At 38.3% G+C, this 20,299-nt stretch overlaps 1 protein-coding gene across 5 annotated transcripts in view; it reads left to right on the forward strand.

The window, feature by feature from the left end:
- The window catches only part of EZH2 (enhancer of zeste 2 polycomb repressive complex 2 subunit), a 29,292-nt gene that overhangs the window by 6,640 nt on the left and 2,353 nt on the right, over positions 1 to 20,299 (forward strand). For 3 of the 5 annotated variants that reach the window (XM_009077851.1, XM_009077852.1, XM_009077853.1), the window contains 11 exons: positions 884 to 1,027; positions 1,559 to 1,661; positions 2,225 to 2,388; positions 8,822 to 8,913; positions 9,873 to 10,113; positions 10,530 to 10,699; positions 11,080 to 11,174; positions 16,907 to 16,947; positions 18,095 to 18,220; positions 18,577 to 18,755; positions 19,630 to 19,725. In XM_009077851.1, the coding sequence (XP_009076099.1) occupies positions 884 to 1,027; positions 1,559 to 1,661; positions 2,225 to 2,388; positions 8,822 to 8,913; positions 9,873 to 10,113; positions 10,530 to 10,699; positions 11,080 to 11,174; positions 16,907 to 16,947; positions 18,095 to 18,220; positions 18,577 to 18,755; positions 19,630 to 19,725 (1,451 nt within the window). Of the gene's footprint in view, positions 1 to 883; positions 1,028 to 1,558; positions 1,662 to 2,224; positions 2,404 to 8,821; positions 8,914 to 9,872; positions 10,114 to 10,529; positions 10,700 to 11,079; positions 11,175 to 16,906; positions 16,948 to 18,094; positions 18,221 to 18,576; positions 18,756 to 19,629; positions 19,726 to 20,299 lie in introns of all 5 variants that reach the window. The other 2 variants (XM_009077850.1, XM_009077854.1) reach the window with 2 other exon arrangements.

Genomic DNA, 20,299 nt, shown 5'->3' on the forward strand with positions numbered 1-20,299 from the left:
CTAGCTCTTTAACTGCACTTTTGGGAGAGAAATTCCTGCTAACCTGTGTGTGTATATTAAGAGTTCTGTTTAAAACATACAAATAGTTTTTTCATTGTCTACACAGTAATAAAACCACTATATTCTGTTAAGTTAGTCTCACCTCCAACCCCAGTCAAGGTTCAAAAGGATGGTGATAAGCCATTCAGTTTCCCACACAATTCCCAGTTAATTTTTTAAAAATCGCAGTGTCTGTCAACACTAACTATGACTTCCTCTCTGCAGAAATGCCTGATTGTTTAATCTGTTCTGCTCTCCGAATGTCACAGTAGAATATAAGCTACTAAGTAGATATATGCAGCATTGTAGCCTTCAGTTTTCTTTTGAATTTTTTGTATATAACTGTATTCATTTTTTATCACCCTGCCAGTAGGGTCTATAGCAGGGAATTGGATGCTAAAGAGCTACCAACCAAAAATCTCTCTGGAGATTCCCTATCTAAGGATTACTTTATAGACTGTTAGCATACATTTCCATTCTGGCTTAACCCAGGCATGTTGAAAATGGGTTTCTGGCATAAAGTATCTTAAATAGTCTAGCTAGTAATATTTTTTTATCTTCTAAAGAAGAGCTATTTATATATGTGTAGTGATATGAGGCACAGGGAGTCAGGAAAAGAAAAATTTCAACAAGCTCCTTCTCTTCCTAGTTGTCAGTCTGAGAAATTAATAATGAATACTTGTAACTCTTCTCAGTTCATACTCTGAAACTAAGAGGGGAAAAATGGAACTTTTTTCATAAATGACAACATTTGCTATAATTTAATTAAAGTTTAGGGAGGATTAAAAATAGTTCATAAACACCTTGTGCTTTTTTGTTCACTCACAATTTTGCTAAATTTCAGAATGTGGATTTATCAATGATGAAATATTTGTTGAGTTGGTCAATGCCCTTGGTCAGTATAGTGATGATGAAGATGATGATGATGGAGATGACAATCCTGAGGAAAGAGATGACAAGCAAAAAGATCGGGAAGGTAACAGGATGGGTATGTCTGTCTGCAGACTTGGAAAATTAAACCCAAAACTTTTTATTTAACCATTCAATAAATTTGTTCAAATCCTTTCTGCGTGATAGTTTTCAGGTCTAAAGTAGCATAATTTTCATAGTTTTCTTTGTCATGTAGTTCAAGAGTTGTACAGAGAATGCTGTGAAAGGCATTTTTGCCAGTTTTTGTTTATCTGCATACTGCAGCAGTCAAATGCACCAAAAATCAATCACCTAATTGTCTAATAAATGCTTTGGTGCTCCTCAGAAAATAAAATATCATTATTCTGAAGTGGCAGAGTTCTGAATTGCCATCTCCATCTGCTGGTGAAATAATGGTTTCTCCAAATTTTACTAGTAGAGTTTTCTCAGGATCGTTTAATGCCATTTAAGTTGTCTGTGATTTAGAAATAAAAAAAGTACTGCTTTTTTTTTTTTAAATTAGAATTTTGGTTAAGTCCCCTTTTCTCTGAACTTCTTCAGGTAACAAAGAAGCTGAAATCTAATTATTTTGGTTTTGCTTCCTTGACAGAGAAAGAAAGCCACCCACCTCGGAGATTTCCTTCTGACAAGATATTTGAAGCCATTTCCTCAATGTTTCCAGACAAGGGTACAGCAGAAGAATTGAAAGAGAAGTAAGAAAGTGTTCCTTAGGGTGTATTGCTGTGTGGCTTTATGAAACAGATTCCTCAGTTTCGTTAAATATTTGTTGATTAGGAATGGTTCTTCTTGCAGCTAGTTTTGTGGCAGTTGTGTAACTTCTGCAAGGGATATTTCAAGGGAATTAGCTGTTTCCATTGAGTCAAACAATACAAAAGTGTTAATTAGCATTCCTTTTAAACCACTGAAAAGTGGGAACTTGTATGTCTTTAATAATCTGTGTTATTTCTTGAGGTGGTAAAATAAAAGCCTGTGTTAACGAAAAAGAAAATCATCTTCTTTTTGGAGTTACTGAGTAATATTGTACAAGGAGATGGTGGTCCAGAAAATAAATGCATTCTTGCCTAGCTGGTTTTATATTTGGAGTAATGAGTATGGAATTAATAACTGGTCGTGTCACTAACAGATTGACCTTTTTAGCTGGTACAGATTTCTTAATTTTAAAAAAAATATGTCATTGAAAAGCAGAGTGGTACTGGACTAAAAAAAAAACCTTTAAAAATTTACACTCAATAACTTCTATTACTTTGCTTGAAAGATACAAAGAACTCACTGAGCAGCAGCTTCCTGGAGCACTTCCTCCTGAATGCACACCGAACATAGATGGACCAAATGCCAAGTCTGTTCAGAGGGAGCAGAGCCTGCACTCTTTTCACACCCTCTTCTGTAGACGCTGTTTTAAATACGATTGCTTCTTACATCGTAAGTACAATTACGGTGCGCTTGTATCTTTTCTTATTTTTTTTTGCAAGTCAGGAAACCTTAAAATACCATACGATGCAATGCAGAGGGAAGGAAAGAGAAGAAAAAATAAAAGCAGCAATATCTCTAAAGCTTGCAAAAGCATCTTGTCCATGTTGACATCATTTTGCAGTGAAAACTATACCTCAAAAAACCAAGTGCACCTGTGTGGGATAGTTTGTTATCCTTTTGGCATTTAAGGGTTCATAGAGAATTCCTGACTTGGACCGACCTATAATGTCACTTCTCTTTCTAGTCTGCAAGAAACTATAATTTGCTACTATTGTGTGTTACACTTTCTCAGTTTGTGCATGGAGGATGAAATGGATTTCTCCATAAAATTCCTGCTTATTCATCAGGCTTGTTTCATTTTCCAGCAGGGAGAATGAACACTCATGAACAGTTTGATTTTTTTATTCTCTTACATTAGTTTCTAGCCACCTGTACTTGGTTACTTGTTTCAGAGGATTGAGTTTTAGAAATTATGATATCCTTTCTACTTAATTGCTTTCATGCTGCCCCATTCTTTTGGGGGAAGGATTTAGCAAGAGATTAGCGATGATGTTAGTTTTCACTTGCAAAGTGTGAAGAGTAAGAGATTCTGAAGTGCTACTTCAGACAGTTCTTGCTCTGAGAAGAGTCAAATGTAAAGGGAAAACTAACAGTCAAACACGAAGTGGTTTCGACTTGCAGTGGTACACTATGATGCCCTCTATTTCAAATTAATTTTCTCTTTTGACTTAGCTGTTCATTTGCATGTTTCACTGTGAGTGCGCATGCATGTTCATTTGGAAATCTCTGTGCTTTGTCAGCAGCTCCTCATCCACCAAACATGCAATCTGCCTGTGTTTGTACTTCACACTGAAGGCTTTACACAGTGCTGCTGCTTTTTAGTATCCCTCGGTTGCCTTGCAGTTTGAGGAGGAATTGGAGTTGTTCTCAGATGGTAGGGAGGGGGGAAGCTTTTCATCTTCCTAGTGCCTTTAGTATTTGTGGCTTTTGGAGTTAGGCCTTAGTTTTGCTTTCTCCTTATATTCTGTTGACAGGCCTTGCTTGAAAATACAAAGAATCCAAACCCCAAAGCTCTTACATCTGAATAATGTTTAAGAACAGTAAGTTTCTGGAGGTAGAGCTGCTGCCTTGTCCAGCCAGCTTCAACACGAGGTGCTCTGTGAAGCTGTAGGTTTTGTAGTATCTCAGTTGCCTGGATGACTCATTCTGAGAAGTGCTGTGTGCAGCCTGGTCTGTGTGACAGGGAAGTGCAGCTGTTTGCAACCTCTTGACCATCCATTTTTCTGCTGGGGGTTTTATGAGTTTTTGACACTCTCAGTAGTCTAACAGAGATACTGAGTTCTGTTTTAAAAGGATTTTGATTTTTCAGTCAACAAAAAAGCATTGTCTGGACATAGAACAAACTTTTTTTAGTGGCACCCCTGAAGACTTTAGGTGTTTCTGCAGCACTGGTTTTAGGCCATTTTTCTCACTGATTTTATAAACTCATAGCAGTTTTCCAGTGAAGGTGTGGGCTTTTCTAAAATTTACATATATTTCCTGGCTCTATTTCATTAGTCTATGTAGACTTAACCTCTCATAGTCATTTTTGCAGATTGACAGAAGTAGGATTGAAAGGTTCCACTGACCACATGTTGGTACCTACCACTCTGGGGAGCCTGGTATTACCAGTCCACAGTTTGAGGCACCAGCTCTGTGAGACTTCTTTTCTTTAAGTACTGTGACAGATGGGTTCATAGTGACATTTTGACATGTTCTTGAGTGCCAAGTCCTGCCAATGAGAAGATCCAGAGTCATGTCACTGATTGATTGAAGGACCTCAGTTCTCACACTAGCAGCATCCTTTAAGCCAAAAGTGTTGTGCCTTCTTTCTCTGTGTTCATAACCTTCAGATGGAAGACAAAGAGTTTATGCTAAAAGATTACCTAAGTTCTCGTTGCTGGTGATTTTTGATACGTTCCTTAAACAAGCCAGTGTTCTTTCCAAAGTGGTGTGTGTCCAAGGCTTCATTCTAAACTGTGCCTCATACTTAAAACTACCCAAATTTTAAGTCCTCCCTTCAGGATTTCAGGGCCATAGCAGGAGGAGGGAAGAATAAGACTTCCACTGTGGAGACATTCAAGATGTACCTTTGTGTCAAGATTGGAGTGTGAAATTACCAGTTTTTTGATAATGCTCTTTGTGACAATTTATGCAGCATATGCATTGTCACTGATAATAATATATTTGATACTTGGTCATTGCAGAGAGACCTCTCAAAGCTTGTTTTACACATTCACTGTGTAGCCTTCACACCGGACACCGAATGTAGTGAACTGATGGGACCATTCCCTGAAAACATACCCAAATTCCACCTCAACAATGACTGCTCACTGCTTTGGGTGCATTGCTTCCTTTTGCTTTTGTCTGTAGCAACACCAAAGAAAGGATTGTTTTCTGTCTTTGTCTGTCTGTCTGCGTGTCTGTCTGGAGCTAGGAGTTTATCTGTTACAAACTGGGGCGTCGGTTGTAAGGCCTCTTTGCTTTACATGGAATTTACATGGTCAAAATTCACCTGGCTCGTTGCTGGGAATAAGTAACTCATCAAAAAAGGAGACTACTCTGGTCATTGGGAGGCTGCTGGAGCGATTTTCAGTGTCTCTGCAACAATTTAATAATGTAAATTTTTTAAAAAGTTGGTAACGTTTCTACTATCACCCTAATCAGCTGCCTCTATGTTCTGCTTCATGCACTTACCAGGCACTATGTGATGATGTCCTGGCTTCTGCAGATGACATTTTTGATGAATTACTTTGCTAAGGTGGTGGGTCAGATTTGTACTTTGAAAGGTGTAAATCTCTGGAGAAGGCATAGAGAATTTAAACAATGCAGGAATTTTATTAGGTCTGATTTTGCTTTTTGTGATTCCCCCTCTTAGATTCCATTTTTGTTAAGATTAGCATTATTTTATGAAGTTTCCAATCTTTGTTCTAGAATATTTGAGTTAAATATAGGAAAACTTATCATTAGATTTTTAATGATTTTTAGTGTCAAGTCCCCTTGACGACCTGGCAATCCCTTTATGTGCAGGTGATGACATTACTGAAAAAACTTGTGTACCGACTTCATTTGCTGACAGCAAGGAATTATGCCTAAATGTCTGGACTAACAAAGAATTTAGAAGAAGGAAAAATATCAGGTAGGGAGAATTTCCCAAATAGCTTGACTGTGAAGCAGATGTACATTTCAGGCTAAACTGTTGCCTGTGTACTTTCACATTATTGAAAAATATGAAAGTTGAGCCCATTGGGGGAATGAGGCAGGTAATAAATCTCAAAGACAGAAAACATGCTCAGTGAAGCAGTTTTAGAATGATTTTCTTAAGGAAATTATTAAAGAAATGTGAACTTTAGGAAATTCTACAAAGTCATCTGTGAATTTTTGCAAAGAAAATTGTTACTGATATTTGAAAATTCATAATACAGCTATACAAATAGTTTTATTTTTGTCCTGGGTCCTTTCTTTGTAACAAGCCTCCCAAAAATATGCCTTGCAACAGTGGTGGTAGATTTTGACTGTAGTTGTCTTTACTGTACTATGTTGGCTGTTTTCTGGATAGTTGAATACAAGATATGATTCTAATATTAGGTACCAGATATAGCCTATTTTTGAGGTCTTGCTGATTCAAAAATATAAAAGATTGATTTCTTTCACTACATTACAAACTGAACATTTCTTCATTGTCTAAAGGAATACAGTTGAAAAAAACAACTCATTTTAGGGCCTCGCACAAGTGAACTTGTGAGAGAAATATTTGTATCTGCAAGTGACATATAGTAAGAATGGGTTTGATTTCTACACATTGCAGCAGTTTGATATGGATCATGGCTTGCAAATGTCTTACTGTTCTTTAGCATTGCTGCAAAATTATTTTCCTTGTGGTGTGAAGAGAAGGTATAGCAGTTACGTGGAAAAAGCCCTGAATGAATTGGTATGCAGTGCAAATTTAAAGATGCAGTGTTAAAAAATGTGGAGGTTTTCCCTCCAATGTTGGGTGGAGGGCCCCCATCGTCTCGTCGTTTCTTAAAAGGTGGAATAACTTGGCATTAAATTGTGGGATTTCTTTGTTGTTTAGCTTATTTTACCTACAGAATGTATGAACACTTCAAGGATATGTGAAACATATGAGAAGTGACATACCACATAAAAGCTTTTAACTGGAGTCTGGGGGAAGAAAGAGTGCTAATAGCAACAATATGCATAAATTGCATTCCTATACTTGCTTGTAAATAATTTTAACATATCTATATGTCTGTATATACAAAATTGAAACTTCTTTGTATTTCCAGGTTTATAAAACATAATGTATTTCTCCAGAGAAAAAGTAATGCAGTATTTAATTAGTGATATTGTTTTATACCATTTTAAGAAAGCCTTGAAAAAATACGTTGCTTCCCTGGGGTTCCCATGGGCTGCTGTCTTTAATACAGGCATAAAATTACAGAATTTATGATTTGATTTTTCAGCATGCCCTCTTTTAAGAGAGGGAAGCATGAAGTGATGGTTCCAAGATGGAGTGCTTTCATCAGAGAAGCTCTTCTAAGAAGTGCTGCTTACCACCACTGGTCACCTTCCCCACAGGTGTCAAAACAAGTGCTTGCAGAGCTATGCTGCAAACCAGACCATGGAAATGAGATTTGCCTGAAAAAACTTTGTGAAGTCGTACGTGGGCTCTGCCCACATTCGTTAAAAGGGAAAGAACTGCATTATAAAAGTTCAGTCTTGAAAGCAGAGTGGACATATAAAGAGAAGTCTCATGCACAACCTAGAAATAAGATGAGTAGGAAAGCCTGTGGGTGGTGACTTAATGAAGGAGAAGAATATATGTGGTGTTGGCATGTAATGGCACTTTTGGATTAATATGGGCAGGAAGCGAGGGATTTCTTCTTTCAGTTTGAACATTAGTACTTTTTATTCACTGAACATTTAGAAACTTCGCTGTGAGTTAGTCACCTAACTGCAACTGTGGTAAAGCTGCAGCATAAGTGCTTTTACATAGCTTGGAAATCACACTTTTTCAGATGAGTGTCTTTTCTAGGCCTTCATGGAGCAATAGCAAACAGACAGGCACTGAGTTGCCTTTTTTAAATAAAAAAACAAACCCAAAAAAGAATTGAAGAAAACTAAGGATCGTGTTCCAAAATGCTTCTAATAGAATTTGGGAGCATGAGTATGTGAGTTTTGATGAGAGTCTAGCAGCAGGTTTTCCAGGCTTTAGTTGAGTAAGGGATACTCAAGAGTTCTCAAGACTTCCAGCAAAACCTTGAAAGTCAGTCTCTCTGGAAACATCCTGCAGGGAGGCAGGGAGTGCATGGGAGGAGAGCTGGTTCTGGTAAAGGGAATAGGTAGGAAACTCTGCAATCCTGTTGTAAAGGTGCTCTTGTGGCTTGTATGTGTAACATACCCAGTTCTGCTCCATTCTGAGTCACCATTCTGCAGCATGTACAGAGCTGTACAGTCGGTCAGATACGTGAGCAGACACTTCTCTTCAAGTTGCAGACTCGACTGTGGTTGTGCTGATCCATAGTGACTGTGCAGTGCTAACTTATTTTTACCCTGCAGCTGGGATACAGGAACTGAACTCTGATACCCTGTCAGCTTAGGCTGATGTGCTGATAAATTAATAGAGGAAAAATACTTGTGTCCTCCTTACTAATGAACATGTCAACTGGGTCCATTGCCTTTCCAAAGTGTATATAGGGTTGGAGTTTTTTACCAGATAGAAATTGAACCACTGAATCTTATAGTTTGAAGAGATGATCATGCATTAATAGGAAGAGCCCTGAGTAATTCTGTTTAACATGACAACAAAGTCAAGTCTATTCTGTTTGTTGGAAAGGGAGATACAGCAAATACTCTTTGATACATGGAGCAAATGTGATGATTGTCTTTGCTGATGTAAATGAGCAAAATGCCTTTAAACAGAAAGAGGATAGATTTACATTTGATATAAGGAAGACATTCTTCACTATGAGGACAGTGAGACACTGGCACAGGTTGCCCAGAGAAGCTGTGGATGCCCCATCCCTGGCAGTGCTCCAGGCCAGGTTGGATGGGGTTTTGAGCAACCTGGTCTAGTTGGAACTAGATGGCCTTTAAGGTCCCTTCCAACCCAAACCATTCCATGGTATGTGACACTGACCTATGTGCTGTCGCTGTCTATTTAAGTGGTAAGTCAAATGTCACTAGATGGGGTTTGTTTTGTGGTTTTTTTTCCCATTTGTTCTTATTTTGGTTTTAGTAAAGTCTTGGTAAACCTTGTGATTTGGATGCTGTTTGAGGTGAGATATTTGATGTATTTTTTTATATGAAAACTTAAAAATGTGATGTTTTGATTCAACAGCATTCCATGCAACTCCTAATACTTATAAACGAAAGAATACAGAAACAGCATTAGATAATAAGCCTTGTGGACCGCACTGTTATCAACACTTGGTAAGATAATTTCATGTGTTACAATTCACTGAGTGCTGGTGGTAGCTGCAGTGCAGCAGGATACACTTAGTGCAAGGACATGCTTGTATCTAGGACAGCACACACACTTGTGGGGCACCTGCAGTCAAGTATGTTACCTTCAGTTGGTGTGAAAGAAAAGATTTAACTTCCAGTCATCTGAAGCAGGAATACCTTTTAGTTCTATTAGATGTAGCCTGAGCTATTTGTAAGAAAGAAATATTATGCCCCAATAATGGTGTTGCTGCTATTGTATCTAGTTTAGTCAAGGAACTGCAGACTTGGCTCTTTTGTAAATTGTATCACAACTAAAAATTATAAAGGTTTTTAGTTTGTCAAAGGCAGATTCCATCCAGGATTTGTGATCTTCAGAAACAAAAGGATGGAAATTAATATGGTGAAATCTTTAGTAACATATTTTTGAATCTCCTAATTCCCTTAAATTTTTTAGTATTAGAAACCATGTAATATTCTAACCTAAAAACTTGCTGCACATTGTCATACCCCTTCCCACTAGAAAACAAATTACCAGTGATTGCATTTTGAAAAGTACAACACACATTTTTTTTAAGTGCCATGTGCAAGAGTTCTTGTATTTTGATGGGTATTCTCTGAGGGAAATTCTTTTTTTAATGTCATCTGGGAAAATAGAAATTTACTACTGAATTATTTTTCACTTGGCAGCCAAAATTAAAGGAGAACTGAAATACTGGCATAAGTACTTTGTAAATGCAGATTTTTTTTTTTCATGGTAGCATCAAAAGTATTTATGCTCATAGTTGGAGTACATTTACCTAGAATTTCTGTGTACATGATTATTTTGTAGAATAATGCAAAATTACATCGAATGCAAGTGGAACATGTTCTCCTGCAAGCCTTGACCACATAGGTGAAAACACTTTGTAATTCTTTTAATAAAAATTCTAATGTTTTGTGTTCAGGAAGGTGCAAAGGAGTTTGCAGCTGCCTTGACTGCTGAGCGTATAAAGACTCCACCAAAGCGCCCAGGTGGGCGCCGGAGGGGAAGACTTCCAAACAACACCAGCAGGCCCAGCACCCCAACAATAAATGTGCTGGAATCTAAAGACACAGATAGTGATCGGGAAGCTGGAACTGAAACTGGAGGAGAAAACAATGATAAAGAAGAGGAAGAAAAGAAAGATGAAACATCCAGTTCCTCTGGTAAGGCCAGTCAAGGCTTCTTTATTCAATTAGCTTCAGTGCTTGAGAAGACAAAACCAAAGCAAACAACAACACAACCCACCAAGACTTGTTGAACCATGCAATCCTAAAAACCATGTTTTTGGAATGTATGGAACTGAGTGAAAAGACAGAATAGGAATATGAGTTCATTCAAATAGAACCCTGCAAGAAAAAGTCCATATTGTTTCAATTTATGTATAGAGGTAAGATCATGAAATTTGAATAGCTACTGTTGGTTTCTGTAAGAAGTATGTGAAAGCTGCTGGGTTTTTGTGGCACTTAAGAAACAACAACAAAAAAAAAGGGATCTTTTTAACTACAGTATATAATTTGACATTTTTAAGGGCTGTGTAAAATTTTTGACATATAGCCTTACTCTCAATTATTTATTACAGAAGCAAATTCTAGGTGTCAAACACCGATAAAGATGAAGCCAAATATTGAGCCTCCAGAAAATGTGGAGTGGAGTGGTGCAGAAGCCTCAATGTTTAGAGTTCTTATTGGCACCTACTATGACAACTTCTGTGCAATTGCCAGACTGATTGGGACCAAAACATGCAGACAGGTAAGAAGGAAAACTACTTGCTAAGTGTGATAGTGTTTTACTTGAAATAGTGAAGTATAGAAATACTAGCATTGATTACTAAAAGAGAAAATGAATTGATTTTCTTGGTTTTCCCAAGAATGCTATGATCCAGAATTCATACCACAGATACATGAAAAGTTAGTTTTAAAACTGTTTTAAAATTAAATTTACAGGAGGTTTAAATTAGACTGTCAGTTCTTAAATGACAAAAATAATCAGCTTTAAATATATTAAAAAGAGACTATGACTGGATATAATCTGTAAGTTGTTGGTTGGAGGAAATCATACTAACTTAGAAAATGAGCAACTTTCTACTAGTGAGAGATTTATCGTGGATGTATTATGGTATCTCTTGTTAGGTGTATGAGTTTAGAGTAAAGGAATCTAGTATTATTGCACCAGTCCCTGCTGAAGATGTTGATACTCCTCCCAGAAAGAAGAAAAGGAAACACAGGTAAATCTGTTACTAAATAACCTTAGCATAACAATAAATTGGAGGCACAGGGGTTCAGAACAGAAAGTATTTTGGAGGAAAAGTTGTGCAACTCGTCTTTTGTTTCCAAAACCAAAATTCTCAGCAATAAAGCAAAATGGTGTTTTCGTTTCAGATAAGTCTTACTGCATTGGCAAGTATAACCTTCAACTTCTCTTTCCTTCTCCCTTCTTTTTAAGCACTTTAACAGCCAGATTCTCGTTAGCAGATTCTTGTAGGTGTATTGCTGCAAGTAGTCAAAACTCAATTTAGATTAGAAATAACCTACACAGATTGTTCCAACATTCCATATAGTGTGGTATGATTTTGTTTGCAGCAATAAGCATTACATTTAGAAATGTTGTAATGGGATTCAGTAATGATTGTACTGTATTTTGTAAAGTAAAATTCATGTTTTTTTATGGTGAAGCATATTCTGTTAAGATGGCAAGTAAGCAAAAATGTTGTAGCAAGCTAGTAGGATTGGCTTTTTTTCTTCTTTAGAAGAGTCTATTCCTTTGTAGCCCCTCAGTTTCATTAGCAGCTAGAACATCAACTAAAGAATCAGGTTAGCAAGTTGTTTGAGGTGAAGCTGCAATGAAGAACAAAATCAATCTTTTTGCTGGAGCCACGAAGACCATTGAAACAATTTCTGTTGAAATTGTAAACTTGGTGGCCACTGTCTGTCAGTGACATGCATTTTTCATGGAGAATACTGAGAAAATGCAACTCTGCATCAAGTATTTTTAATTTCCAGGGATAAGAACCCAGAAGATAAAAAGCTGATTGAAATTAGCAAAAACATTTCTTTTGGCTAGCAATTAGTACACTTTTTTTTCCATAAAATTTCTTATTTCTCCCTTTAGCTTTCCTTATTTTCCACTGAGTCTGTTCTTCCAGTTCTTCTCCCATGAATTCCCCTTCCTTCTGGCTTAGCTTGTGTAAGCATATTTATTATTTTCAGACTTAGTGAAATTCCTAATACTGGCTCAGAGATACTGTTGCCGTGGAGTGAAACATTTCTGCTTTGTAGCATCTGGAAGAGATTCTGTTCTCAGCAAAAGCTATTGATTTTAATACTCTTGGCACAGTTTTCAAGTGTCTGGGCATTTGGTGGGCCTGGCTGTTTAAATTTAGGTTATTAGCCATAGTGTAAGTTTGGAATATGCAGCTGGGAATTAGTTTGCTGTCAGATTCACACAACTTGCTATAAAAATGGTGCCACTACATCCATTTGAGAAGTGCAACTAGAAGTCTCAAATGTATCTTGAAGCTGGAATGGATTGTATGATTACCAGGTTGACATTGCTTTGGAGGAGTTTTGAGACTTTAGTTTAGGGTTTTTTTTTTCTGAGATAAAAGCACACACCGTTACACAGGGTTTCTTGATGTTATTTTAGTTTTATTAGTTGTAAGTATAAAACTTTTACGGTAGTAATTTAGTTTTGAAATGCCTTTGATTCTTTTAACTGTCATTGAAGGAAGGAGATAATTTTTTCATTTCATTTCCCAGAATATGCAGCAATCAAGCTGTCTCCATTCTTTTATGTTCAGTAGTCCTTTAAAAATGGAAAGCAGTTTAGCCCAGCTACATACTACTGTAATCTGAGCACTCTCTAAAGATGTCTCACAGCTAGCAATTGGGACAACCATCTGGAAGTCTCTCTGTTAAATGTGTTGTTTTTTTTTTTTTGGTTGAGTTTACTCACTCTTAGAGTAAGTCCAGTCCTAGAGCTGGGAAGGCCCTTCTTTTCCTTTTGCACTTCCCCATTGCAAGGGTCTGGCTGATCTGCAGGTTTTAAATGTGTGCATGTGGCAGACAGCCTTTGAGCAAAAGCAGCATTCCCCAAAGAGAAAAGCAGCAGCAGCAGGCTTCTTTTAAGGGCACTTGTAACTGATCTGATAGCAGATTTTCTTACAAGACTTTGCATAGTTCTCATGTGATCTTGGTGCCCATATAGGCCTGCTGAGCTGAGCAACTAGCTCAGCTAGTTGCAAGCAATAGGTACACTTTTTTTTCCATAAAATTTCTTATTTCTCCCTTTAGCTTCTCCCTCATACACCTCTCTTGTATGTCTTGTCTTGTATGCTCTTACTCCTTCCTGTGTTATTTTTGTTAGATAGCAGTCATAAGGCTGATCAATGAGAGAAGATGACTTTTAATATAGTTGCTTTTTGAGAAGCAGTGTCAGAGCCTCTCCTATGGATCAGAGATTAGTGTGGCAGTTTTTGAGCATTCTGCCTTGCTGAGGAGTGAGTACTTTGCGTAGAAGCCATTAAAAAAATCTGAACTGAGAAAGAATTCAGAGAAGCATGGACATGTGCTGGAGGGAGGGTACTTTGGTACTGTTCATTCTTTTATGTGCATGTTTTTCTTCCATTGCTGGGAGCTGAATTGTATTTGCTTTAACTAATCAGCACACCTTCCTCTGTTTTGGTAAAGATTTGTTACTGATTGTAAGGCCATGTAAAGCTACTTGATTATTTTGGGTTTCCTCTTCTCCCTCATCCCCTATTTAGATTTTATTTGACAGTATTTTCCCCTTCCCCCCCACTTTTTCATTTTCCTCCTCCTGTCGCTACCTTCTGCTGTTCACTGCATGTGTTTGAATAGCTTATGTAGTTCTGCCAAGAGTTCAGGATGCCTTTTTGTGTACAGGTTTGAAGTCTTACTGTAGTCAGGCAAAAGGTGTAGCTGAGGCATTGGCACAGATATTCTTATGTGTCACCTGGTTGGAAGGCTGAGTCTTAGACTGGTGGGGAGGCTGTGGATAAGATGATTTGGGAGACTGAAGTCTTTGAGTGATGCCAGAAAATTGTGCTGGTCTGCAAAGACTGAACTACATATTTTGACATAATTGGCACATGTTTTGAATTTTCAGTGCTCTTTCTGATAGCAGAGTATCCCTGTGCAGAGGCAGGAAATGCTAGTGTAGCTTCTCCCAGAGAATGCATTTTTACTGCTGATTAGCTGATACCGCTGTCTCCTGAAACCACTGGCAAAGTCTAGTAGGTTGTTAGCAGAGAAGAACAATATTTTTGACAGCTTCTGTCATAATGCTTCTGGAAACACTTGTTTTCTAAGCTGGCTATCTTGCAGATGTCAGCAACCAGATGTACAAATCCATGGGCTTGCTTGGAAACCTGCCACTGACTTTCCAGTTTGCTTTTTTTTGATGAAGCTTTAAGTCATGAGTGCTTTCTTGACTTTCTTTTCCTTGCCTTTGCTTCCTGGTGCATGGCACCAGGGGACCAGATCTTGCCTTTCATTTCTGCTTGAGATGGCAGATTATAGGGCAGATAGAAAAATTACTCCAATTTTAGTATGGTATTCAGGCTTCAGCTTTGTGCATTAACCTGGGGAACTTGCAGTGCTTCCTGGCAGTTTTTGAAAGCTAGAAGCCAATAAATGTACTATTTGTGCTAATCAGAGCTCCTGTCAAATTGGTCAGTGTTGGCAGCTTACTTCATCTTGTCTTCTGTCATTCCCCACAATTCATGCAGACACTGTGTCTCTAGCTCCTTTGTCCTCCTGTGACATCAGTCTGTGGTGCAGGAGTGGCTAAGTAGATGCTTTTCCCTTGTGACTGTCATCTGTAATTTCTTTCTGCTTTGAGTTGTTAGTATTAGTGCTTTATTGATGGTGGTGTCTTGCATTTAAAGCATTGGGATAGTGCTTACCTTAGGGAAAAACAAAAAGTTACTAATTGCTAATGAATTGCTGTTTTAAGAAGTCTAGCCACAGAAAGCTTGCAAGGGTTTGGTATGCTAGTAGGTCCTTATTACTTTGGAGTGACAGACAAATTTCTGGGAAAAACTTGTTCAAAAATATGGTATGTTACATTTTCCAAATACCAGACAGCCAAAGAAAGGAAGTAGTTTGTTGTGCATTAGAGTAATATAAGTCAAAATTGCACTTCTTTCAATTATATGGGACCTGTCTTCTTACGGAGAGTTGATGTCTCATAATTCATAAATGTGTTGCTAGACTTTTTTTTCTGCAGTGAATCACTTCTAATAGAAATGTCATCTATTTATTACAGTTTCTGTAGTGCTGTGTCTTTGGGTTTGTTCCCTCCCCTCAACCTCAGTTACCTGGACAAGTCTGCCTCTGTGGGTTTCTAACTTGTATGGGTTCTGTCAAATGCTTGTAAGAAAATTGGTTGTTGAGTTAAATCTAATAGTAAAGCTTTGAAAGGGCAATTTTGGTAGAGAATCTTATTTATCTGGAGCAGTTGGGGGGCACAGCACACCATTTGGTTAAAGTAGAAACCGATACGCTTTTATGAAAGAAGTAGCAGCTAAAAAGTCCTATTTAACTAGTTACAGCATGAAATGTTTTTTTCAGAGTGTAAATCTGAGTGTTGCATTCACTGAAAGGCAGAATAGCTCTCCAGGTGTTCTGCACTGGGGATTTTTGATTACATGTGTTCATGAGTGTTTTGGGCTGCTCAGTAACTGCAGAGAAAGTGAGGTGTTTTGATGCAGCTAGCATTTGGCCAGGGAATGAGGCTTCTCCCATATTGTCTTCATGTTGCTATATGATGTACTAATAAAGTCCAAGAAGTATAATCTTTGAAAATCCTTAATCCAATTTTGTTGTTGTTGTGTGATTTCACTGAAAAGCAAGTGCTAACTTAAATGCATAGAATGGAAGAAAAAATAAAACCATTGACTTCTGCTTTAATTTTAAGGCTCCTGAAATTTAAAGTCTAGTTTTCCTTTTGGTCCATAAGGTCCAGACAGGTGTTTTTGCTTGATTATGTCTGACATGCAGTTTATGGAACAGTTGACATTTCCTGCCCAAAGAACTTGTAATCTGAAATGGATACAAAATAAAGGGGCAATTGTAACTTGCAAGAAGGTTAGTGTAGTGAGTTATGTTATGATGATCAAAAGCATGTTGTTCTTGAAAAACACAACCCAAGTCAACAAACCCAAACAATAAAACCCACCACACAAAGAAACCACCACTTCTGGCAAAGGGTGTGCTTAGCTAAGCTACCTGAGGCAGAGGACACCGAAGGAAAACTGTAAGGATGTAAGAGAAAGGTGTATAGAGTTTGAAGTAGAAGAGAAAAGGCTTAATGAGTAGCACCAGTCAGAAGAACCGGGGAAAAGTCTGTCCAGCCAGAAGAAATTCTGAGGTCACATCATTGTGGCTGTGCCAGACAGATGTTATCTCCTGTCGTCATATACTTGGTGCTCATCAGGTGAAGAGTATCACCTGGCTGTGATCTCTAGGCCCCAGCACCACACTGGTTGTTGTGTGAAGCAGTCAGGCTTTCATTCCCCTGTTTAGGCATGTCCCTCCATATCTGCAATTCCATATCCTTCTTTCTGTTGCTGCTTCTGCCTGCTAGAAGCAGCTCCAGCAGCCTGCTCTTGGCAGGTTTCCTTCAAGGCCATCTGAATTTAAGCATCTCTCTAGCCTGGGCTGGGTGGGGACTGCTCATCTGTGTAATCCTGGGACTGGTGGATGATGCTGGGCGGGGGAGGGAGCAGCCTGCAAAGCACTGGTCGTGTCAGCCCCGAGCCTGGGACAGGGTGGTTCTGCTGCAGCCACCTCTGACTTGTGCACAGTTAGCAGATGTTGATGTTACCAGAAACTTTCCCATCTTAAGTCAAGTGTGGGTACAAGCTGCAGCTACCTTTCCCAGCCCACTGCAGGAGGAGTTCCTGTCAACCTTCTTGTTTGTTTTGTGTTTTTGCAGGTTGTGGGCTGCTCATTGCAGAAAGATACAGCTGAAAAAGGGTTAGCATCTTTCCATTCAATTTATGTCCTGAACTTTTAAGATTCTGCTATTGCTTTTTTATTTTTTTTTTTTTTGGTGGGTTTTGAGTGTTGTGGTTTTTCTTTTTTTTTTTTTTTTTAAATGGTAGGCCATTATATATACATTCTGTGGGGAGCTAGAGATTATAGAGGAATAAAAAGGAAAAAAGCCCAGTAAGCTCTCACTACAGATATTGTAGAGACAAAAGATACTCTTTGGTTTACATAACCAGGAGGGCTGTGTATAATTCAATAAAAAGGGGAGGAGGCTGAGTTTACAAGCTTTTCAGTGTGGCCTCATTGAAGTACAGGTAAAAACAGTATTAATGACAGGAGATGCAGTAAAAGGCACATGTGTGTTTTTTTAAAAAGCAGCTTATTTTAGAAATAGTTCTCTGAAAATTTGTTGAGAGTGTTTGGGACTTCTAGCAACACAAATAATTGGTTGGTGTGTCTCTTGCCTTTTTTGTTGCTGATTTGCTAACGAGCATTTTTACAAATTCATGAAAACCCAACACAAGCTCAGGAGTGTTGATGGCCAATATAATTTAGATAGCACCAAATTCTCCTAGCTGCTCTACAGGTAAAGCTCTAGGCTTGTCCCTGATAGTTCCTTTCTTGCCTATAAGACTTCAGCATTGTCTGTACTGGAAAATTGACTTGGGAAAGCACAGTGGTATAATGACCAGGTATTGTGTTGTCAGTGTTACCTGTTTGAAAGTTGACTGTTGCTCCACATTAAAAATTACTCTGGGTATTCGAGCAAATTTACTTTGCTGAGTTATCATTGGTGCTATTCTAGAACATATTCACACAGGAAATTATACCATTGTAGTTTCGTTTTTCAGTTTTCCACAGAAAACAGCTTTCAGCTCTGAATACTTGAAACAGCTGAGTAATGGGCAGAATAAAGTGTCCTGGGAAGCTAATGGTGTAAAATACCTAATGTTACCACTCTGGTTTGGTATCTTGGGTTTTTAACCCCATTCATTGTGGGTTTGGGTTTTTGGTTCATGTTTGGGTCTTAGTTAAATGACTAAAAGGGAATTTTTGCTTTAAAGAGTGAGAGGAACTGTATATTGTTCATTTACAACTTTCAACTTTACAAAATGTTACTATTTTTATTCAGATGGGTCATCGAATCATGTTTACAACTATCAGCCATGTGATCATCCACGTCAGCCTTGTGATAGCTCATGCCCATGTGTAATTGCTCAAAACTTCTGCGAGAAGTTTTGTCAGTGCAGCTCAGAATGTAAGTAAAACATTTAAATCTCTCTTATAAATTCCTTTCACTGTCCCAACACGCAGCTTTGTATTCAGTCTGTACTGCAGACACTGTTGCAGGAGCAGCAAATTGTGTCAAATACTGTAAGCATGTGTTCAGTTGAATTTGGCCCTTGTAATTAGTCATTGAATGAAGTGAGAAACAATGTTCAGACTTAAAATTGAGGGAGACTAAATTAAAACCAGAGAGGAATTTTCAGTACTTCCGAACATCCGTTACAGATAGCAGTGGCTGTGCTCTGATATGCTGTAATCTGCACGGTCTGAATTTTACACTGTGCTTTTTTTGTACATGTTCTTTGTTTTCCATAAATTCCTTTGTAGGCCAAAACCGGTTCCCTGGATGTCGTTGTAAAGCACAATGCAACACTAAGCAGTGTCCGTGTTACCTCGCTGTGCGCGAATGTGATCCTGACCTCTGTCTGACGTGTGGAGCAGCTGACCACTGGGACAGCAAAAATGTGTCTTGCAAGAACTGCAGCATTCAGAGAGGATCCAAAAAAGTATGTCAGGGGTTATACAACTACATGTCTATTGCCTGGGTGTTGACAGGGTTATGTATTTTCAAGCCAGACAATGGAATTACATTGCCTTCATGCTGTCAAACAGGAAAACAACACAAAAATCCAAAACAACCATACAAAACCAAGGGAAGTAGCTGTCACCTTTTAGCTTGGTAACACGCTGCTGTTAGGCTCTGTCGACATTTCATCATGTACCAATTAGCTGTTGTTTTCTGTGTAGCCCTGCAGTGGAATATCTCCTTTTCCCCATTCAGGCTTCACTTGGAATTGGCAAATAGGCAGCTGTTTCATTTAAAGTGGTACCTCAGCACTCTCCCTAGATCAGGTTAAGGAAGTTTGTCTCAAGATGTATAGTGACTGTTTCTTTCCTCAGTTGTTGATTCTAATGCACAGACTTGTATACAGTCTACTGAGAACACCCTGAAAGCCTATTCAGCTCTGGTAAATAAATCAATCACTCAGTAAACCAAAGTTTATTTCTACTCTGGAACATCTTCTCACAAACTAGTTCAGTTGAGTACTGAGCTAATCTAGTAGGCTCCTGTGTGCAAACCTTTCCAGTTTGAAGGGAGTATGTTTTTGTGACTCCCTTATTTCAAGGTTAAACTAAAATTCTAAATAATTTTCAAATACTTGAGTTGATTTTTTCTTTTACAGCTTCTGATATACAAGCTGTAATTTTGGTGTGCATTTTGATAATTAGAAGAATCCATGTTTGTCTTCTTTCCTGGAGTTGCAGCATATATGTTTCATTAAGTGATACAATTAAGTGACTCAAAACAAAACGGAAAAAAATCCCAAACTCAAATCTAAGCCAGGCATGTCTAAACTTACTGGTTTTTCTGTCCTGCAGCACTTGCTGTTGGCACCTTCAGATGTGGCAGGCTGGGGAATTTTCATCAAAGATCCTGTACAGAAGAATGAATTCATCTCTGAATACTGTGGAGAGGTAAGTAAGGATGGCGAACACTGGTTATGTATGAGCTTAATTGGTGAAGTTTTGCATTGACAGGGAGCAATAGATTGTAGCCTGGTAGCATGTTTAGACAGAGCAATGTGACTAAGTAGACAGATATTGCTGTCAGAGGCTCAGAGCCCAGAAGCTACAGTGGGTGAAATGTCACAAAAAATTTGACATAGGCTCTTGTGAGACTGAACAGCTGGAATGTCATTTTTATCTTAGATGTAATTTCAGTTCAGGCATGCTTGGAATTCTGTGCCAAATCATATAGTAGAGCACTAAAAGTCAGTAGGTGCTATCACTAAATTATATTCTGTAGCAGTAAGACCCTGAATGAAGGTATGCAGTCTTGATTTTGAGATGAGAGGCACTTCTTGCTTTTCTTCTGCTCTGAAAGAATTTATTTATGCTAAGAGCAAACTGTGGATGCTGGTAAGTGCAGAATGCTTACTGAAAACAGTGCTTTAGGTTTGGGAATAGTTTCAATCTCAGGGAACAAAAAACCCCCAACCTGTCTTTTCAGAACCTCTGGGGGTTTGAATTTAAGCTGCTATGGGGAAGG

The sequence above is a fragment of the Acanthisitta chloris genome, unplaced genomic scaffold (genome assembly GCF_000695815.1).
Source record: "Acanthisitta chloris isolate BGI_N310 unplaced genomic scaffold, ASM69581v1 scaffold6197, whole genome shotgun sequence".
Taxonomy (NCBI): Eukaryota; Metazoa; Chordata; class Aves; order Passeriformes; family Acanthisittidae; genus Acanthisitta; species Acanthisitta chloris.